At 44.6% G+C, this 23,216-nt stretch overlaps 1 protein-coding gene across 9 annotated transcripts in view; it reads left to right on the top strand.

The window, feature by feature from the left end:
* Positions 1–23,216, top strand: part of TBCCD1 (TBCC domain containing 1) — a 124,833-nt gene that overhangs the window by 76,990 nt on the left and 24,627 nt on the right. For 8 of the 9 annotated variants that reach the window (XM_029606466.1, XM_029606462.1, XM_029606460.1 and 5 more), the window contains 2 exons: positions 4,379–4,565; positions 14,107–14,607. In XM_029606466.1, the coding sequence (XP_029462326.1) occupies positions 4,379–4,565; positions 14,107–14,607 (688 nt within the window). Of the gene's footprint in view, positions 1–4,378; positions 4,566–14,106; positions 14,608–22,062; positions 22,135–23,216 lie in introns of those variants that run through there. The other variant, XM_029606467.1, reaches the window with a different exon arrangement.

Raw genomic sequence — 23,216 nt, 5'->3', positions numbered from 1 at the left:
GTATTAAAAAATTTGCAAGAATTGGAATTAAAACATTATCCCTTTTACACTAATTTGACTAAGGAACAGAGGGTTGCATTAACTCATTTGCAAAGGGATAAGAATATTATAATAAAACCAGCGGACAAGGGGGGTGCAACGGTCCTTATGGATAAAAGTATGTATACAATGGAAGCATATAGACAACTTTGTGATATGAATTTCTACCACCCATTGGATGAAGATCCAACTGAGGGAATCCAGATAGAACTTTTCTCTCTTATACAGGGAGCTGTGAAGAATAAGGTAATAGATAAGAAATTGGCAGATTATTTATTTGAGGAATGCCCAGTTAGTCCGGTTTTTTATACGGTACCTAAGGTGCATAAAAATTTGTTATCTCCGCCGGGAAGACCGATAGTTTCGGGTATGGGTTCATTGTTTGAACCCATATCTAAGTATATGGATTCATTGTTACAACCGGCTGTACGAAGTATAAAATCATATATCAAAGATTCTGTGGACTTTATAAATAATGTACATCAGTTAGAAGGAATAAAAAATGATTGGTGGTTGGTCACAGCAGATATATCTGCACTTTATACGAATATTCCCCAGGACTCAGCTGTACAGATTATATGTGATAGACTAGAGGTAATGGATATGTCCATAATGAAAAAAGACTTGCTATTAAAGTTATCATCAATAATCCTTAAAAAAAAGTTTCTTTCAATTTGAAAAGAACTTTTTTCACCAAATTAAAGGTATACCGATGGGGTCTTCTATGGCCCCATCGGTAGCCTGCTTATATGTGGCAACATTTGAGGAGGCTTATATATATCAATCTTGTTTTTGGGATGAAATAGTTATCTGGAAGCGATTTATTGATGACGTCTTCTTTATATTTAAAGGGACGTATCAACGGTTAAGTGAGTTAAAGGATTGGATTAACTCAAGAGATATTAATTTACAGTTTGAATTTAAAGAGGATAGAAATAGTGTGTCTTTTTTGGACATGAAAGTCTACAAAGAAAGTGAGAGATTATATACCACGATCTACAGAAAACAGACAGATAGGAATACAACCTTAGAATTTTCAAGTTTCCATCCTAAGCGATTAAAAGAAAACATACCCATAGGGCAATTTTTGCGACTGAGACGCCTTTGTACAACGGTGGATGAATATAAGTTGAGATCTCAGGAGATGTCAGTAAGGTTTCTAGAGCGTGGGTATACAAAAAAAGTTATCAAGAGGGCGTTTAAACGAGCATTATACGCTAACAGAAACAATTTGTTGATAACAAAAAGAAAAGAGCCGTTAACTAGAGTGGTGTGTACGCTTCCTTTTTCTCATTTGGGGTTTAACATCAAATCTATTGTGAACCAGTGCTGGTCGGTATTACGGGATGAAGGGGTGTTTCAAGAATTACCAATCTTTGCATTTCGCAAAAATAGTTCTTTAAGAGATATGTTAACCTCTTCGGCACTGCCTACCCAGAGTGATGTTCAAGAAAATAGGGGACAGTTTGTGTGTGAAGGTTGTTTGGTATGTCCATATGTACAACAGGTACAACATATTTATGTTCCTTCCACAGGTGAGACTTATTATTTACCTAGATATTTCAATTGTAAATCGGCTCAGGTAATATATATGATTACTTGTCCCTGTGGGTTATTTTACATTGGACAGACAAAGAGAGTTATCAAAGTTAGAATTTTGGAGCATATCAGTAACATCAGGATTAAAAAAGATAAAGCTCCATTGGTTACTCATTGGCTCAGGAAGGGACACAAGGTAGAAGATATGAGGTTTTGTGTGCTTTATCAATTGACATTACAACGTGGAGGAAATGTTTCAAGAATATTAACCCAAAAGGAGCAGCGTTTCATATATAGATGGGGAACAGTAGAACCAGGGGATTAAACCATGAAATAGAATGGAGTATTTTTTTGTGAACTGACTCTTATATATAATTTGGAGACATGGTGTCATAGGTTTGCGTCATGGTTGCTATTGAACAATATGGAGATGATTTAGTAAAGGTGTTTTATCGCGATATCAGGAAGGGATGTAATGACGCGGGTACGTTTAAAAATGAGTGATGGCAGGAAGTGAGTTGTGCGTAGTCGCGGCGTTTTTGTCGAGGAAAGATGTTTGAATCATGGCGGTCTTAGTTGAATAAAGTAAGTAACACCCGATTCGAATATTTTAGATAAGGAATATTTAATGCTGAGTTAAAAAATAGTGGCTGGTGATGCTTCATTATTTGTGTCATGTTTTTCAGAGAGAGGCTAGACGGAATATCTTTTGAGAATTTAGTGAAAATATGTATGACATATAGATAAAATAGTATGGCTTTCAGGTTAGTAAAATTGATGGTATAATATTTAAAAAAAGGGGGGCTGGTGATATTGTACTGTTTGTAAATACCGTTTTGTATTTGAATTTATGTAGAGGAAAAGAGCTGTTATTGATGAAATAGACAATCACTTAAGGGATGTTGGAAATGGAGAATGTAAAGTGAGGATTGGAACGTAGGTGAGTGTGGTGATGAAGGTAACAATGACTAGGGTGAAATTTCTGTAGTATTTATTTAAATTTATTAAGAGGATAACTTTCATTGGTGAAATAGATGTTAACATTTACAGGGTATGTGTTCTGATTTAAGGTTTCCCGTTATGCTGTGAATTGGAAGTGAATTTGAAGTGGGAGTGTTAAATTTAAGAAGAGGTTATATGAAAATCGGTGTGTGAACAAAATCCCCTGAAGAAACCAACGGGTGAAACAGGAGCTTCCTGTCGGGACATTGTTGAAATTTAATAAGAAGAAATATCAATTCACAAACAGCAATTTAATAAGGAACATCAATTTAAAAGGCAGTTTAAAGGGAGTTCATTAATAAAATCTAAGGTTCATGAAATGAAAGGGAATCTTTTGTTAAATGAGGTTGGAACAGGGATACTTAGTAAATGAAGAGAATGTTTACATTGTAATTAGGGATTGTTGCAATATTTCTGTATGTTGAAAGTGTAACAAGTTTGTATTGTTAAATTTTAACATTTCAGTGTTGAATGAATGCATGTGGTATGAATGGTTGATTTTATGTAATTTTTAAAAGATTGTTAAAGAATAAAAATTGAAAATATTTAATTGTAAACACGGGTATATTGTTTGTAAACTTACTAGTTCACCTTAAGACATTCTGGGTGCAGAGTGGCTCCCTGAGCAATAAATATAGCTTACATTCAGAGGAGAGTAAGGAGGCCCTGATAATGAGCAGCAGGCAGGACCTTCAATATAACTGACCTATTGTACGATGAGTTAAGGATAAGGCAGCTTCTAACATATCTGACCTATCATTGTGTTGATACTGAGCACTGCCGAGGTAAGCATGATATGTTTTTTTTTTATTGTACTGCATAAAGATTATGCAAGTGAAAAGCCAGCATCTGAATGAATCTGTCCTCTTGAAGCCTTAGGCCTACAACATGTCATTACCTTCGTTGTGCAGGGCTGGGGTCACTTATTCTAGCCCTGCCCTGTGGGTTAGCTGCTGCTCCAAGGACTTTTCGAAAGTGATGCTGGTCATGGTGGCAGTGGTACAGAAGGAAAAGCCTTTTGGTGTGTCATCCTCTGGGCAATGGGCTAATAAGGGCAAAGTCAGTACATAAAAATACAGTGGCCACCCAGCACTATCTTATGCAGGTATTTCAGTTTGCAGAGATCGGGTTGGATAGTCTACTTCTCCAAGAGCAGTTTGCAATCCTCTCAGACCTCTGATATATCTAGAAGCCCTGTTAAACACAAAGACAGGCCATATTTGTCTGGAAGAGCTAAGGGTTTCTTAGATTGCATCAGTAGGTCCTTTCTTTGCTGTCAGGATTCTGACTGTGTGGAGTTATCAACGCTTCTCAGTTCCATGGCAGCAGAATTGGATCTGATACTTTGGGTAGGGAATCTGGACTAGAGTTGGTATAACAACAAAACTGTTAATCTATGTCTCTATCTGCTGGTCAGCAAGCATAACCCATTCATCTGGACTGATCTGACTGGACTCAAGGAAAGGAAATTATCAGGTAGGAACTAATTTTTCCTTAGACTGTTACATTTCCAGAAAGCAGATGGGCAAAAATGTATTCATCAACAGTCAGGCTACAGGTAGCATAACTCATTGTATACAAGGTCACTATCAGGAACACATCTTTTTGTTCTTTACAAACATTTGAGAAATGTAGTGCATGCTTGTCTTGTAACAAATACCCTTCTGGATAGTTTGGATTATGTTCTTGCTTCAACTCATGCTGCCTATCCTGAGGAAATCTCTGAATTTGTTCACCTACTTTATAGGTTTTCGTTATGTACTGTTTTCACTTAATATTGTTAAATTGTTTTCTTCAGTTGAAGGAACAACTAAACGAGCAAAAGTGGCCTGCAACCCTTGCACAGTGCCCGAGGGTCATCACATGGTTGTGATGAGCCAGGTATACAGGCAGACTGTCGCCAAGAGCTCAGAGACTCTGGTGGGTGCACATGTGAAGATTTACCAGTGTAACGAGTCCTTCATTTATCTGCTTTCTCCACTAAGGTGCGTTGTATACCCTTCTGTTTCCCTGTCTGGAAGGTGCATTTGATTCCTTTATCAGACGAACACCTGTAGTTTGGTTGGATAGTAAATGCAAGCATGTTATCGTGGGGAGGATCTGTTTCATGTGAGAAGCTCATGGACTGCATAGACTAGTGCAGTGTCTCCCAATCATTTCAAGCCCAAGGAACACCTATATAATAAAAATTTTTGTGAGGCACATGAGACTCTGCAGAGTAGGCAGCGCAAACAATGTGAAGAGGCCAAAAGAAGAACTTAGGGAAGCAGTGAAAGTCCCACCAATATTTCTTCCAAATCTTAAAACAAAGGGAGAGAGGGGCCTGAGACACATAACAATGATGCAGTGCTTCAGTAGATTTTTAAATTAACGGACGTGCCTGTGTCACTATAGGAGGTTTCAAGAGCTCCTGCTCACTACAAGCTTTAATCAGGTGCAATATACATATATATATAGAGAATGACAGACATGAATACACACAGCATGCAAATAACTTGTGCTGGTTTTGCTCTCTACTCATTACCGAGGAATTTTCCCCTTCTATCTCCATAGCTCCTCTGGCACAGGTTATATTGGTAGGTTACCCACAGCTTCAGCATGTTTTTCAGTAACACTTCCTTGAGCTTCAGCTACAGTCTTGCCCCTTAGTCTTATGGAGAGGGTTCTTGACTCTGACACGCTTCATTTTCAACTGTCTCTAACCTGGGTCCATTACCCTCCTGCACCTGTTCCTCACTTTTCATATGTTCCTGCTCCTTGCTGCCTTTGAACTCCTGCTCCTTCCCTATCTTTAGCTTCTCACCAAAAATGGACTCTCTCTCCTGATAATCTGTCTCATCAGTTCCTTGTTGTGAGCAGACCTCCTCACTTCTAGATTCCAACTCCACTGATATAGAAGTATAGGCAAGGCAGAAATTCATGCAGTATGGGCAATCAGAGTACCACTGCTGCTGCTTCTAATACTTAGAGGGAGATGCATGTGTTGTTCAGTTCATGCTATACCCATTATCTCTGGGCATACAATAAAGGATGAAAGAACTTTAAAAGAGGCCGCTCAGAGGGCAAAAGGGAGGAGGTGCAGTTTGCTGCATGAAGCAGGGCCTGCTATCCATGCTGGGCTCATTAATTCCCACACTCTAGAGCTCATGCTGTATCTAGAAAGGAGAGAGGCATGTATGGCTAAACAGAAAGGAGCTCCTGCACCTTTTGGAGCCACCACTGGTGTGTTATGTTGAAAATGCTGAGAGCAGAGTCTGGATGTCAGCATTGGGCACTGATGACTTTTTCATGGCACACTTGATCAGGTCTGATGGCACACTGGTTGGGTAACACTATGCTAGTGCAATGATGGGAAATCTTTTTTTTTCATATCGGGTGCCATAAAGTGTCAAACAACTTTAATTACCACCCTGATGTGTACCAATGTTCATATAAATTTTATTTACAGCTAGGTGCAGTACTTATATAATACTCGTATAATAGTATAAGGGTAAGAGAGCATATTTTGTGAATATTATTGTAAAATAGAAACAGATTTGTGAGAATATATTTAAGGCATTATTTTGGGTAGTGGATAGACTTAGTAACATGTCTGGATTCTGATTATGATAAACTATGAGCATTCATACTCACAAATTTTGCATATTAGAAAATCTGGGCTCTAGTTTCCTGGAACAGCCTCCTGGGTATTGTAATACATGATTTCAGAGATGGGAATGCTTTTATTGGAAAGCTTTTACTTTGTATATTGTGATGTGATTTTTGAGACTGTATAATTAAGATGAATGTCTGTTTTGTGAACAATGATCCTTTCATTGTGAAGTAGTAACAGCATAATGGGAGGAACAAAAATTTAAGAATGTGTTTTAATAGACAAAAAAATAATGCTTTTGGTTACATAAATTGTGGAATAAAATGCTATCAGCTAATTAACGGGCCGATACAGTAAAATTTGCAGGAGAGCCGGTGCTCCGAGGCGAGCGCCCGCTCTCCCAGCACGCGCCCAGGCCATTCTCCTGGGCGCGCAATCCAGTATGCAAATGAGGGCCCACGGTAAAAGGAGGCGTTAGGGACACTAGCACGTCCCTAGCGCCTCCTTTTTGACAGGAGTGGCGGCTGTCAGCGGGTTTGACAGCTCAATGTTAGCGGCGTCTGTTCTTGAACCCACTGACAGCCACGGGTTCGGAAAACGGATGCCGGCATAATTGAGTGTCCGTTTTTCAACCCGCGGGCTGCTGGCTGATTTAAAATCTATTTTTTTTTTTTTTTTTAAATTTTGGATTTTTTTAAAATTTTGGGGTGTACAGAAAAGCAGTTTTTTCTGCTTTTTTGTACACTTTCCCAGTGCCGGCAGGCGTTAATTTCTGAAAGTAAAATGTGCGGCTTGGCTGCACATTTTACTTTCTGTATCTCGTGGGAATAACTAATAGGGCCATCAACATGCATTTGCATGTTTCGGGCGCTATTAGTTTCGGGGGGAGGAGGGGTTGGCTGCGCGTTTTTGACGCGTTATTACCCCTTACTGTATAAGGGGTAAAAATAGCTCGTCAAACATGTGGCCAAACGCGGGCTAACAGTGTGCTCCGCCAGAGCTCACTGTACTGTATCAGCCTGTATATAATCCAGTGAGTGGGAAACCTGTACAAGAAAAATTCAATTTACTATATTTTATTTGTAAATTTTTATTCCCTGTACGTACTAGGATCAGTCCAGACGGTGGGTTATGTCCCCCGTCCAGCAGATGGAGTCAGACAAGAACTTTTGAGGGCGTGCCATATAGGACAGCCTACCAAGTATCCCTCTTCAGTTTCTTTCTGACTCCAGCAGATAGGAGCAGGGGAACAGCGATTCCCCAGCACACTGTTCTTAGTGTACTTCTTTTCATTCTTTGTTTGGTACTCTTACTGTGTTGAGGAATCAAGCTTTGCAAAAAAAAAAAAAAAAAAAGTTAGCATTAGATTTCGAGAGAGTCAAGAAACCCTGGCTCTTCACAGAGCTCTTGCCAACAGATCTCCCTCTGTTTTTTCTCTGGCTGTTGTCTTCCTTTCTTCCTGCCTCAGGTAGCTGGCCGGGGTAAGTTTGTAATCTTTAATTTTCAGGGCTCTCTACTATCGCGCCGGGCCGCGGGGGGTGTAAGTTGGAGGTTTCCAACCTCCCCCTCTCGGACACTATCTGACCCGCGGCCCCGCGACGCTCATTCCCCGGGGCCACCGCCAGCCGGGAGGTCACATTCCCCAGCGGGCCATCTGTGAAATCGGGTCGGTGGGGTGATAGGAGCAGCCTCTCCGGGTCCCGGAGCAGAAATTCACGGCGCAGCAAGGTTCTCAGTTTTTCCCGCGCTCTTCCTCCCTCCTCCCCCTCCCTCCCCCTGCGACATGCCGAGAGCATCGGCATGTACCGCATGTGGGTGGCCCGGGTCCCGGCTATCCCGGGAAGGTATTTGCACTGTCTGCCTCCCCAGCGGGGAAGGCAGCTCGCAGGTGACGACGGCTCAGGAGCCACGCAGTCAGGACCGAGTTGAGGGACAGCGGCAGCCTCCGATCCTGCTGAGCGTGGGAACAGCGGCCATCTTGTTGCAGCATGACATGGACCCCGGCTCCTCGGAGGAATAAGCGGAGGCCCCGTTTTCAGTTTTTCCTCCGTCCCTGTGCAGTCTCTGGATTCGGTGCCTCAACCGGGGGACTCCTCATCCAGGCCCCCCCAGGCCTACCAGCGTTTACTCCGGATTTTGTATTGTTAATGCATAACGCATACTTGGCCAGGATGTATCACCCTCCGGATCTCACCCCCGGGCCGCCGCCACCTCCCCCCCCCCAAGCTTTCACGAGCGGATCCTATTCCCCGGGGAGCCCCTCGGGAACCATTCCTGCGGGGGGGGGGGGGTGCTAGGGGCGCAGCTCAGGTTCCTCCTGGCCTGCCTAGTGGGGACACACACACCCCCCCCCGGGGACGGGGGGGGCACGAACCAGATTCCAGACTCGGCCATGGACGATCCCTCCTCGCGTCTCAGATGGAAGGGGATGATCCCAGGGTCCTCCGCCTTTTCCAACGGGAGGAGTTGGAAACCCTGATTCCTCATATCTTGCAGGAACTTGACATCAACCCTCCCCCGGAACCTCTGGGGCCTGAACCCCTGATGAAGAAGGGGGATCCTGTACTGACTGAACTTTGTCCACCAGCGAAGGCCTTTCCTACCCATCCCACTTTCCTCCAGTTGTTATCCAGGGAATGGGACGTGCCCGAGGCAACCCTCAAGGTTACTAGAGCCATGGAGAAGCTATACCCGATCCCTGAGGATTTCTTGGAGATACTCAAGGTTCCGACTGTCGATTCTGCAGTCTCGGCGGTCACCAAATGCACCACCATACCGGTCACAGGAGGCATGGCGCTGAGGGATCTTCAGGACAGGAAGCTAGAGGTGTACCTCAAGAGAGTATTTGAAGTCTCTGCACTGGGTGTGCGGGCGACCATCTGCAGTTCTCTAGCACAACGAGCGGGCCTCCGCTGGGTGCACAGCTCCTTACTTCTCAGGATCTGCCCCCTGAAGAGACTCGACAGGCAGACCGATTGGAGGCCGTAATTGCCTACGGGGCGGATGCCCTGTATGATCTCCTGAGGGTCCTGGCCAGGTTGATGGTGGTGGCGGTGTCGGCCAGAAGGCTGCTTTGGTTCCAAAACTGGGCAGCAGGAAGACCTTGTGAGGCTGGAAAATTGGGCATCTAAATGGCAGATGAAATTTAATGTGGACAAGTGCAAGGTGATGCATATAGGGAAAAATAACCCATGTTATAGTTACACAATGTTAGGTTCCATATTAGGTGCTATAACCCAAGAGAGAGATCTAGGCGTCATAGTGGATAACACATTGAAATCATCAGTTCAGTGTGCTGTGGCAGTCAAAAAAAAAGCAAACAGAATGTTGGGAATTATTAGAAAGGGAATGGTGAATAAAACGGAAAATGTCATAATGCCTCTGTATCGCTCCATGGTGAGACCGCACCTTGAATATTGTGTACAATTCTGGTCGCCGCATCTCAAAGATATAATTGCGATGGAGAAGGTACAGAGAAGGGCTACCAAAATGATAAAGGGAATGGAACAGCTCCCCTATGAGGAAAGACTAAAGAGGTTAGGACTTTTCAGCTTGGAGAAGAGATGGCTGAGGGGGGGATATGATAGAGGTGTTTAAAATCATGAGAGGTCTAGAACGGGTAGATGTGAATCGTTTTTTTACTCTTTCGGATAATAGAAAGACTAGGGGGCACTCCATGAAGTTAGCATGTGGCACATTTAAAACTAATCGGAGAAAGTTCTTTTTTACTCAACGCACAATTAAACTCTGGAATTTGTTGCCAGAGGATGTGGTTAGTGCAGTTAGTATAGCTGTATTTAAAAAAGGATTGGATAAGTTCTTGGACGAGAAGTCCATTACCTGCTATTAATTAAGTTGACTTAGATAATAACCACCGCTATTACTAGCAACGGTAACATGGAATAGACTTAGTTTTTGGGTACTTGCCAGGTTCTTATGGCCTGGATTGGCCACTGTTGGAAACAGGATGCTGGGCTTGATGGAACCTTGGTCTTATGTTGGTCTTATGTTCCTCTTCCAAGACTCGACTGGGATCCCTTCCCTTCAAGGGCAATTTCTCTTCGGTGAGGATCTGGATCAGATCATTAAGTCACTCTGTGAAAATGCGGTCCATAGGCTGCTGGAGGATCGACCACGAACCACATATCCTCCAGAAGTCGTTTCTGCAATCAATGCCGTTTTCGGACTACGAGACAACAAACTCCATGGACACCCTCGTCCCGCTTGCGTGCCTGGACCCGGCCATTTCGTGGGTGCAGACCTGCCAAGGAAGGGATGCCCCACGGGATGTCCTCCAGGCCTCCCCTTGCCAGGCCGACCCACTCTCCGATCCCCAGAATAGATGGCCGAATTTCCCTCTTCTATGAGGAATGGGTCCAGATCACATCAGACCAGTGGGTCCTAGATATCCTAAAGCATGGCTACGCAATGGACTTTGCTCGGGTCCCAAGAGACAGGTTCCTGTTTTCCCCCTGTTGCTCCCCCCAAAAGCAGATCATAATACACCAGACTCTAGTCCGTCTCCTCGCGCTGCGGGCAATTGTTCCGGTGCCCCTTTCAGAAGTGGGCCGGGGCCACTATTCCATTTATTTCGTGGTCCCCAAGAAGGAGGGCACCTTCTGTCCAATCCTGCACCTCAAATCTGTGAACAAGGCCCTCAAGGTCCCGCACTTCAGGATGGAGACCCTGCTCTCTGTCATCGCGGCAGTCCACAGAGGAGAGTTCCTGGCTTCCCTGGACCTCACAGAGGCGTATCTACACATACCAATATTCAAGGCTCATCAACAATTCCTGCGGTTCAAGATATTAGGAAAGCACTTTCAATTCCACGCCCTCCTGTTCGGCCTGGCGACCGCTCCACGCGTCTTTACAAAGGTCATGGTGGTTGTGGCAGCTGCCCTCCGTCGAGAGGGAATTTTAGTTCACCCTTATCTGGACGACTGGCTCATTTGAGCGAAATCCTTGAGTCAAGGCTATCAGGCGGTCGACAGTGGTACAACTACTCCAGTCCCTTGGCTGGATTGTCAACTATACCAAGAGCAATCTTACTCCATCCCAGTCGTTGGACTTCTTGGGGGCATGATTCAACATGGCAGAAGGCAAGGTTTTCCTGCGGACGGACCGGGCCCAGGTGTTACGGGCCCAGATCCAATGCTTCTCTGGCCTCCCTTTACCTACAGCCTGGGATTATCTTCAAGTCCTGGGTTCCATGGCGTCCACCATCGATCTGGTACCCTGGGCTTTTGCGCACATGTGCCCACTACAGAGAGCATTGCTCTCCCTCTGGAAACCGGTGTTGCGAGACTTCCAGGCCATCCTCCCAGTACCACACTTGGCAGGGGACAGTTTTTCTCTGGTGGCTGGATCCTTTCCACTTGGCCCAGGGTATGCCTCTGGACATCCTGGAATGGATAATAGTCACCACAGATGCCAGTCTCTCCGGATGGGGTGCAGTCTGCCAGACGAGGTCCCTGCAGGGGCAGTGGACGAAATCTCAAGCGCGATGGCTGATCAACCGCTTGGAGAGCAGAGCGGTCCGACTAGCGTTGAAGGCTCTCTCCTCCCTCTAGCCCGCCATCGGGCAGTCAGGATCCTCTCAGACAAAGCGACCATGCTGGCGTATATAAATCGCCAGGGGGGTACAAGAAGTTGCCACGTTTCACTGGAAACGGACAAACTCATGCAGTGGTCGGAACTCCATGTGGCTCGGTTGGCGGCATCGCACATCGCAGGAGTGGACAACATCCAAGCAGATTTCTAAGCCGTCAACATCTCGATCCGGGAGAGTGGGAGCTCTCCGAAGAGGCAATGAGTCTTCTAATACGATGGGGACCCCCCACTTAGATCTCATGGCGACAGCTCACAACACAAAGGCTCCTTGATTCTTCAGCCACAGAAGGGAAAGGGGAGCGGAGGGCGTAGATGCCCTAGTTCTGCCTTGGCCCCGTCATCTCCTACTCTACGCATTCCCACCGTGGCCACTGGTGGGAAAGGTTCTACGGAGGATCGAGCACCACCAGGGCGCCATAATTCTGGTGGCCCCAGAGTGGCCCCGCCGGCCCTGGTTCGTGGGCCTACTCAATCTAGCGGTGGATGGACCCCTATGCCTCGGTCATCTTCCCCACCTGCTCCGACAAGGCCCAATATTTTTCAACCAGGCAGATTGCTTCTGTCTTGCGGCTCGCCTTTTGAGAGGCGCAAACTGAGACGCCGTGGTTACCCGGAGGCGGTGATCTCGACCCTCCTCCAGGCGTGAAAGACCTCTACCTCAGTTGCTTATGTTCGGGTGTGGAAGGTCTTCGAGTCATTGTGCTCGACGCATTTAGCACTGCTTGGACATGCTTCCTTATCTCAGATTCTCTCTTTTCTACAAGCGGGCTTGGAGAAGGGTCTAGCCTCCAACTTTCTGTGGTTACAGGTAGTGGCTCTAGGGGCCCTGCTTCGCCGAGAGGAGAAAATTCTGCTATCGACCCACCCGGACGTTATCTGATTCCTCAAGGGCGTAAAGCATTTGAAACCACCACTCCAAATTCCTTGCCCGCCCTGGAGACTCAACCTGGTACTCAGGATTCTGGGCGGACCACCCTTCGAACCATTACGTACCACTTCTCAAGGATCTGACTCTCAAGACAGTTTTTCTCGTGGCCATTTGTTCAGCCTGGCGCATCTCCGAGCTGCAGGCGCTTTCCTGCAGGGAACCGTACCTATGATTCACTGACTCGGGGGTTACCTTGCACACGGTACCCTCGTTTCTGCCCAAGGTGGTCTCCACGTTCCATCTGAACCAGATAGTAGAGCGTCCTTCCTTCTCATCGGCCGAACCTCAGGATCTATGCAAGCTAGATGCCAAACGTTGCCTGATGCGGTACCTGGAGGTTACCAATGACTTTCATCTTTTGGACCACCTATTTGTACTTTGGTCGGGTCCCAAGAAGGGGGCCAAGGCTTCTAAGGCGACGATTGCCTGTTGGTTGAAGGCAGCAATTGTGGCAGCATACATTGGCGCAGGAAAACAACCTCCGGAGGGCGTCAAAGCTCATTCTCTTTGTTCCCAAGCGACCTCCTGGGCGGAGAGTCACTCCGTCTCCACTCAGGAGATATGTAGAGCGGCCACCTGGAAGTCCTTGCATACTTTCGCACGTCACTATCGCCTGGATGTCCAGTCTCCGACCTTCGAGTCTTTTGGTCCCAAGGTCCATTCGAGCAGGGCTATCTAGGGCCCACCCTCAGTAGGGAAGCTTTGGTACATCCCACCGTCTGGACTGCTCTTGGTACGTACAGGGAAAAGAAAATTATTCATTACCTGCTAATTTTCGTTCCTGTAGTACCAAGGATCAGTCCAGACTCCCTCCCTCTGATTTGTTGATATTTGCATTGGGGGATTCCCTGCTCGATGTCCTGTCCTAGGTTTTCTCTGTGTCTACATGCTTTTTTCTACTAAAGCGTTCCGTTCTAGTTCTCTTGGCAAGTTGCCATTGGTTCAGGTTCTAGTTCAGAGTTACTGACACGTGTTTTTCGCTTGATTCCTCATGCTTTCCTCTTTCGTTATGGCTTTGATAGTCTATTTACTGAAGAGGGATACTTGGTAGGCTGTCCTATATGGCAACGCCCTCAGAAGTTCTTGTCTGACTCCATCTGCTGGACAGGTGACAAAACCCACCATCTGGACTGATCCTTGGTACTACAGGAACGAAAATTAGCAGGTAAAGAATAATTTTCTTTTGTAAGCTGCTGTGGGCATTTCCTGCTATGGTGATTAATGAAATTGCATTAACTAATACATAGATTCTGATATGTCATGTGCCATAGTTGACTGCTACTGTTTTGGATGGCACTCGCAATCTGTGGAGTAAGATAACTAATTAACAGCAGCAAGTGGCTCTCTTGTCTATGGTTGGGAGTCTTGACTTAATCCTCTCCCTGTTGCATTTTAGGTCTGTGACCATTGAGAAGTGCAGGAACAGCACTTTTATTCTGGGGCCTGTGCAGATGGCTGTCCATGTCCAGAGCTGTGAAAACATAAAGGTCATTGCCATTTCCTATCGTTTGTCTATCTCTTCCACAACTAGCTGCACACTTCACATTCTTACCCCTACACGCCCTCTCATTCTGTCTGGTAATCAGAACCTAATCTTAGCCCCTTTCCACACATACTACCCAATGCTGGAAGATCACATGGCAAAGGCAGGTCTGGCCACTATTCCAAATAACTGGGACAATCCTCTGCTTATGTGTGCAGAGACTAGTGCCACTAAAAGCATCTGGCGAGTCCAGTCACCCCGAGAGTTTTATGTCTTTGTTATTCCTTTTGAGATGGAAGGAGATACAATGGAGATTCCTGGGGGGCTGCCCTCTGCATACCAGAAGGCCATGCGTCACAGAGAACAGAGGATACAGCTCTGGCAGAAGACAGTCAAAGAGGCAAGTCTGACCAGGTGGGTAGACAGTTTCCTGCATTCAAGCAACACATCTCCAGTGGCAGTGCTATCTGAGTACACTGCATCAAGTTCTATGACCACTCTGCCCAAAACTTTCTCCATTTTCTAAAGTGATTTCATTGTGGTTTGTATTATTAGCCGATGGTTTGCCTTTAATATCTTGCACATTTTGGAGGGTGCAATTTTCGGAAGTGCCGGTATAGATGTAAAGTCTGCAGGTAATTTTACTTGTGTGCTTTGCACCAGTTTTAAAAGAGCAAATTACTTTCCATTTGAAAATTGCCTCGGAGAAAAAAAATACTTGCAGAGCTTTGCACCTGCATTTTTTCTGGATACTTTTTCCTTCAAAAATAATACACACACAGATTTTAAAATGGAATCGATGTGCATTTTCCTCCCCAGCATCTAAACACATCCTCCAGATCAACTGCATCTTATCCATCTAGTAGTACTGGAACTATGAACATTGGTTTCTTTTTTTTTTTTTTTTAATTTTTCCAATTTTTTGAAAATTATACTAAGATATAAACTCTTATACAGAAAAATTGATGTCTATAACACACAGGAATACAAACTTAAAGAAAACAAACCTTTACGCTTATTTCTTACATTGTATTTTAGACATCTTAATTATAAGACAATAAGGAGATGAAATTTTTAAGTGTATACATAAGGAAATAAAATAAACAGGAATCTATAACATGACTGATTAAACTGAGCAGCGCTAAGAACCTTTTTTTTTTTTTTACTCTTGATGCTGCTGCAGTTACTTGGGGCGGGTGTGCTACCAAAAACTCTTTTAATTGTGCAGGTTCCTGAAATATATAATTATTATTTTTATAAAGTATACAGGCCTTACACGGATACTTTAATATAAAGTGGGCTCCTAACTTAATTACATCTCCTCTCATCAACAAAAATTCTTTTCAACGTTGCTGTGTATGTTTTACCACATCTGGGTAAACCCAGATAGGAAAACCATAGAATTTTACCTGTCTGTTTCTAAAAAATAATCAAAGTATATGATTTCTCTCAGACAAAACAGCAAAAGAGATAAGTAATGGTTTCCTTTGAGCTACCTCTAACTCAAGAGATTGCTCCAGTATGTCTGTTAAATTTAAGGAAACATTTTGCTCCTCTATCTGATTAGCCTGATGTTAATAGTGAGCTTTAACCACTACTGGTAATGCCAATTCAGGGATTTTTAACACTTGCTGCATATATATTCTAAATAAATTTAATGGAGGAATAGTTTTTATAACAGGAAAATTAATAATTCTCATGTTATGTGCCCTTAATGAATTTTCCACTGCCTCAAGTCTATTAAAGGTACTTCTCTCTGATTCAATCAGTTTTACTTGCTTTTTCTCAATAAAGGTAATTTTATTTTCAAGTAATTCTGTTTTAGCATTAAAACTAGTAATCAACTGACTGATAGACAATGTTTGGTGTTTAGTATCTAATGTGACTTGAGAGAGAATTTTTATAGAACTTTCAATAGATTTTAAAATTGACCAAATGCCTTCTAGGGCAATACAGTCAGATTTCTCAGTAATTGCACAAGCAGTAAGAGCTCTAAGCTGCTCATTTCCCCCCACCACAGCAGTTGCTCCTTCCCCTTCTATACTTAAAGATGACACAAAATTAGCAGCTTTCTGGATTACTGGTGTAGAGGTCATTGCAATGCTCTCTCTATCATCGACAGTCAGTTCTCCAAGCTGTTGCAAATTGCTGGTACCTCTCAGTTCTTGCTCTCTTACAATACTACTGGCTTTGACCAAAGCCATTTGTGATGGCATTATATTTTATTTCATTTTATTTATATATTTATTGCTCCGTTCACCCCTTCTTTATTTTCCTACTCCAAGTTAAGGCTTCCTTGTTATAATGTAACTGTATGCTCCGTATCTCTTGTTGATTGGTTAATTGTATACTCTGCTTAGTTCATTGTAAACCGAATTGATTTGATTTGTATCAAGAAAGTCGGTATATAAAAGCCTTAATAAATAAATAAATAAATGACTCTGCTGCATTCGCCATCTTTGGCGAAAGTATACTGATGTCTCCTGGGTGGGACGGCTTTTTCGGAGATCCGGGGCTAAGGGTGACATCTAAGATCTGCGGCTGATGAGGATCGATTGCTGGTGAGTTAGATATCTCACCTCTCAATCTCCCCTTCCTCTTTGTATGGGGCATCGGTAACACGAAATAATGCTTGTAATAATAAGAGCACAGAGGACCTTCCTCCAGGGCTTTCATACAGTTCTGCTCAATACAGTCACTTATTTAACAACTCCTTATGGAGGATTTATGGGAGAGGGAGAAAGGAAATATTAAAAGTAACATATCAAATTTGATGCTTCTAAAAGTCCTCCGATAGAGAGAAATGCAAGATGCTCTTCCAAGCTGCGTGCCGTCATTGGCTGTGCGCCATAGGAGGGGCGGGTTTTGTTCTCTACCGTCCCTACTAGATGACATCAAACTCCGGGCAGTCGCGCTGGAGCTCCGTCTAGGCTGGGCTCCTTCTCTAGCCCCCGGCACCACTCCCAAACGGTACGGCTGGTTCTATCTCCTCTCCCTTCCTCCTCCAGAACTATGAACATTAATGATCCATATGCATACTTGTATGCAGATAGACTTGGACGATTTTCAGATTGTTTACCTAGGTATATGGCTTTTGAAAATTGCTCTAACTCTCCCTCTTTTTTTTTTTTTCTGTCAATAAGCAGGCTGAATTAGCCATGCTATTTGGCTGATGTCATCAGGACAGCACTCTGACGGACACCTATGTCTCCAAGCTAAAATTTTTGAACTGCCGTGCCTGTGTGGTGCTTGCCCACGCCCAGTGTCTTCAGTTAGTTGCTTCCGTGTTCAGGCACAGACATCTCTCGATCTCTCCGCATCTCTTCACATTCTTATCGCTTTTTTTTTCCCCCAATTGCATTAGCGATTCCCCGAACAGCACTTTTCAGTGCTACGATGTTGAATCTAAAAAACAGGGGTTTAAGTACTGTCATTGCGGACACATATTGTCTGTCACTGACAACCATAATTATTGCTACATTTGCCTAGGTCCAGACCATGACCAGGCAAAATGTAGGGACTGTGGTCACATATCTTCTAGGGCAAGGAGACAGTGGCGAAGATCGCTAGCATTCGGGAGCAGGAAGGTGCTTTGTCGTTGGGCAGTTATGCTTGCTATCCGAGACATTCCGTTCTCTCCTCACCGGGACCCAAGTCATTGTTGCATGAGGTGTCCAGGAGAGCCTCATTGGCATAGCCTAGGGGTAAGAAACACCCAATTCCTCCAGGGGTAGAGGTTGCTTCAACACCTAAAAAATCTAAATCAGTTTAGATTTCGAAAGCTCCTGAAAAAGAGGCTTCGAAAGCGCCATCTGAATATAGATGCCAAACTTAAGAGCACGATGAGTTGGAATCATTGAAGAAAGCGTTGGGAAAAGAAACACACCAATATGTGCGACACACCGATGCAGCAGTATGTGCGTGATGCATCGACACATCCTTCAACATCGAAACAGCTCTCACACAAAGCACCTGCACCAAGACCAGCCAAGTTCTGTGCATTGACACTAACTAGTTTGTTCTAGGTCCATTGCACTCTACCAAGCATGCAACACAAAAAAAACAAACACTCGACTGACAGAGTCGAATCACACAAATCTCCGATCCTCTTGACTGATCCCTTCCAGGAGATTCTCTCTCAGCCTCCTCCTATACCAGTTAGCTCTAGATCAGCGTCATTACCTGAGGCCCAATCTACATGTTCTGGCATGTCATCCCGTTCGCACTTACAACGCTTTATTCTTCAGGAGGGTCTTTTACCAAAAGCTAGACTTCCTGACTGAGAACAGGGATCTTGGAAGCTGCAAAGGTCTACTGAAATTTTAGCTGTGGAACTTCACCCTCAGGGAAGACGCTCCTATTCTCCTGAGGGAGAACGACACCATAGGAAATCTGATCCCCAGGCCATTCGATCTCAACAAGCCATAGACCAGATCTCCTCTATCATTAAGAATCTATTCTCAACATTGCAGCCACAAATTTCTCCTCTGCATCTTCCTGGTCCAAGTGGAGATGCAAATCCATCATCCAATCTTTCTTCTCCTGGGGAGCAACCATCTCCAGCTCCGGAGGATCATCCTCACATGGTCCAACACTCTCCACTAGTTAGTGACCATGGTTCTCCACGGGATTACTCTCCACGAGATCATTCCCCGAACCACTCAATGGGAATTCCCTCTGATCCCCCAAAGGAGCCTCCAAACCATTCCTCTCCTCCAGAGAATCTCACCTACTCAAAATTTGTGTAAACACTGGGCAGTCTACTAGGAGTGGAGGTCCATAAGGTTCCTGACCCTTGAGAAGAAGTGTTCGGATTACTAAAGATTCTAGATGTACCTGCCAAACTATCAGCTCTTCCATCACATATGCTGCTGGACTGAGTCCTGTCCAAGATGTGGGAGATCCCTCAGTCAATTCTTCTGAGTTCAGGGCCCTTATTGGTAGCTTTTTTATTCTAATTTCCTTCCACCCCCACCACTGAGGCAGAGAGCAGGGTTGGAGTTGTATCAAAGTGAAGTATAAGACTTAATATTTGAGGGGAGTATCCATCATATCGAGCAAGTTACCCCGATGTTTGTTTACTCAAATGCTCAGATCAATGCCTTGTTAGGATTTACATCCAGCCAATATCTATTTCTTCATTCCCCCCTGCCGTTGAAGCAATGAGCTGCGCTGGATATGCATTCAAAGTGAAGTATCAGGCTTAATTTGTTAGGGGTAGTAACCGCCGCAATAAGCAAGCTACTCCCATGCTTATTTGTTTACCCAGATTGTGCTACCTTGTTCGTTGTTGTCTGAAGGCAAATCCTCTCTTCCTCATTTCCTCTTGCTGTTGAAGCATAGAGCAATGTTGGAGTCGCATAAACTGTGTGAACGTTTATTGAATAACGGTATTAATCACCAGGTAGTAGCCGTCATTCCCACAAGCCACCCCCATACCTCTTCTCTTCATTCCCATCCTCCAGGCTTTATAGATCCACAGTGTTTATTCCATGCCCCTTTGAAATCCTTCACAGTTTTGGTCTTCACTACTTCCTCCGGAAGGGCATTCCAGGCATCCACCACCCTCTCCGTGAAGAAATACTTCCTGACATTGGTTCTGAGTCTTCATCCCTGGAGTTTTAAATCGTGACCCCTGGTTCTGCTGATTTTGTTTTCCAACTGAAAAGGTTTGTTGTTGACTTTGGATCATTAAAACCTTTCAAGTATCTGAACGTCTGATTCATATCACCCCTGCTCCTCCTTTCCTCCAGGGTATACATATTTAGATTCTTCAATCTCTCCTCCTAAGTCATTCGATGAAGACCATCCACCTTTTTTTCGCCCTTCTCTGGACCACCTCCATCCTGTCTCTGTCCCTTCGGAACGGAGCACAGCACTCCAGGTGAGGCCTCACCAAGGACCTGTTCAAGGGGATAATCACTTCCCTTTTCTTACTCGATATTCTTCTCTCTATGCAGCCCAGTATTCTTCTGGCTTTAGCTATCGCCTTGTCACATTGTTTTGCCAACTTCAGATAGTGTAACTATCACCCCAAGGTCTCTCTCCTGCTCCGTGCACATCAGCCCTTCACCCCCCATCGAATACATTTCTTTCAGATTTCCACACCCCATATGCATGACTCTGCACGTCTTGGCATTGAATCTCAGCTGCCATAACTTTGACCAGTCTTCCAGCTTCCTTAAATCCCGTCTCATTCTCTCCACTCCTTCCGGCGTGTACACTCTTGCCGATCTTACTGTCATCCGCAAATAGACAAACCTTACCTTCTATCCCGTTCACGTTGTCGCTCACAAACAGGACCGGTCCCAACACCGACCCTTGCGGCACTCCGCTTGTCACCGCTCTCTCTTTAGAGTAAGTTCCATTTACCATCACACATTGTCTTCTGTCCTTCAACCAGTTTGCTATCCAGGCCACCACCTTTGGCACTCACACCCGAGCTTCTCGTTTTATTCACAAGCCTCCTGTGCGGGAGCGTAACAAAAGCTTTGCTAAAATCCAAATAGATGACATTGAGCGCTCTTCCTCGATCCAATTCCTTAGTCAACCAATCAAAAACGTTGATCAGATTTGTCGTGACAGGACCTTCCCTTGGTGAAACCATGCTGTCTCTGGTCCATCAATTCTGCTGCTTGTAGATAGTTCACTATTCTTTCCTTCAGCAGTGACTCCAATACTTTTCCCACCACTGAGGTGAGGCTAACTGGCCTGTAGTTTCCAGCCTCCTCTCTGCTACCACTCTTGTGAAGCGGGACCACAGTCGCTGTTCTCCAATCACTCAGCACCTCTCCCGTTTCCAGGGATCTATTGAACAGGTCACACAGTGGAGCCGACAGCACATCTCTGAGCTCACTCAGTATCCTGGGATGAACCTCGTCAGGCCCCATGGCTTTGTCCACCTTCAGTTTCCTAGCTCTTCACATACATTTTCTTCCGTAAACTGAGTTTCATCCATGCCACTCCCCTCCAGATTCTTGTTAACTAGTGACGGTCTTTCTCCGGGGTGGTCTTTAGTGAACACAGAACTGAAGTATTCGTTTAATATTTCTGCCATTTCTTCATCTGTCTCCACCCATTGATCATTTTCACCTTTCAATTTCAGTATACCACTTTGGACTTTTCTCCTTTCACTGATGTATTTGAAAAATGTTTTGTCACCTCGCTTTACCTCTTTGGCAATCCTTTCTTCCGCTTGACTTTTTGCTTTCTTGATTACTTTCTTCGTCTCCTTCAGTTCCACCAAATATTCTTCCTTGTGATCCTCCCTTTGGGATTCTTTATATTTCTTAAACGCTGTTCTTTTATCTTTTATTAGCTACCTCCTTTGTGAACCAGATAGGTTTCATCCTTTTCTTTATTTTTTTAGCATATATATTAGTCACTTCGGTAATTGCTCCTTTTAGTTTGGCCCACTGTTGTTCCACATCTCTCGTTTTTCTCCCAGCCTTCTAGTTCTTCCTCCAGGTACTTTCCCATTTCAACAAAGTCCGTGTTTTTGAGACAATATGGTTTTACCAGAGGAAAGTTCTGTCAAACAAATCAGATTAATTTTTTTTGATTGGGTAACCAGAAAATTGGATCAAGGAAGGGCAATGCATGTGGTTTACTTGGATTTCAGCAAGGCTTTTGATAAGTCTGAAATAGAAGGCTCATAAATAAAATGAGAAACCTATGAGTGGGTCCCAATGGATTACAAATTGGCTGTCTGACAAATATCAGTGAGTAGTTGTAAATGGAACCTATTCTGAAGAAAGAAAAGTGATATTTGGAGTTCCTCAGTGATCTGTTCTGGGACTAGTTCTATTTAATATCTTTGTGAATGGTATTGCAGAGGGATTAGAAGGAAAAAAATGTTTTTTGTTGCAGATGACACTAAGATCTGCAACAGAATGGACACCTGAAGGAGTAGAGAGGAGAAGTGATCTCGGAAAGCTCAAGAGGTCAAAGGTTTGTCAGGTGGGATTCATTGCCAACAAGGACAGAGTCATACATTTGGGGCATGGCAATTTGAAGGAGCCATATGTATTGGGGGAGGGGGCGAAAGACAGACATGCACAGACTGGGAGAGACATCTCAGGGGTGATAATGTGTCTGATCTGAAGGTGGAGAAGCGATGTGACAAGGCAGTGCCTAAGGCTAGAGGGATGTTGGGCTGAATAGAGAGAGAGAGGCATAACCAGCAGGAAAAAGGAGGTGATAATACCACTGTACAGATATTTGAAGAAGCCTCACCTGGAGTACTGTTATCAGTTCTGGAGACCTCATCTCAAAAAGGATAAGGACAGAATGGAAGTGGTCCTGAGAAAGGTGATCAAAACGTTATTGGGGTCTGTATGAAAAGCCTTACTATATGAGATGACTATATGACCTTAATATGTATACCCTTGAAGAGAGAGAGAAGATATGATACAGACCTTCAAAAACCTGAAAGGAATTCATGCGTAAAAATCAAATTTTTCCAATGGAAAGGAAGCTGTAATGTTGTGATTCTGTTTGTGGGAGGGCCCTGCGAACTGCTCACTCACCTCTAGGCACAGCCTTGTGCCACTGCTCCTGTCTCCTGTGCTGGCTGCAGATGCCAGCTGGATATTTCCTTGCCTTTCTACGCGGCCGGAGAGCCGCTTCTGCTCTGCTGAGATGCCGCCAGCACTGCTGCATCTTCCTGCAGCCTGTATTATCTCCAGCACTGCTAACTGCTTCCTGTGCGGCCTCTCGCCTGCCAGCTTTCTCCCTAGGCGTGCGCGCCACAGCTTCGCATTTAAAGGGCCAGCGGCAGGAAACGCCACAGCACCTCTCAATGTCATCTCCTGGCAGCCCTATAAAAGGTCTGTTCAGTCAATTCCTCATTGCTTTTGTAAAGATCTGCCTGTTCCATGTTCCTGGTCTCTCGTTGGTTCCTGGTTCCTGTCTTCAGCGTCATCATTCCTGCATTACACGTGTTCCTGATTCCAAGTCCTCGCCCTGCCCAGAGTCTTCTTTGCTGGTTCCTGAGTCCGAGTTCCTGAGTCTGAGTCCTGTTC

This window comes from Rhinatrema bivittatum, chromosome 6 (assembly GCF_901001135.1).
Source record: "Rhinatrema bivittatum chromosome 6, aRhiBiv1.1, whole genome shotgun sequence".
In the NCBI taxonomy this organism is placed as follows: Eukaryota; Metazoa; Chordata; class Amphibia; order Gymnophiona; family Rhinatrematidae; genus Rhinatrema; species Rhinatrema bivittatum.
This window is presented reverse-complemented; position numbering and strand designations above follow the sequence as displayed.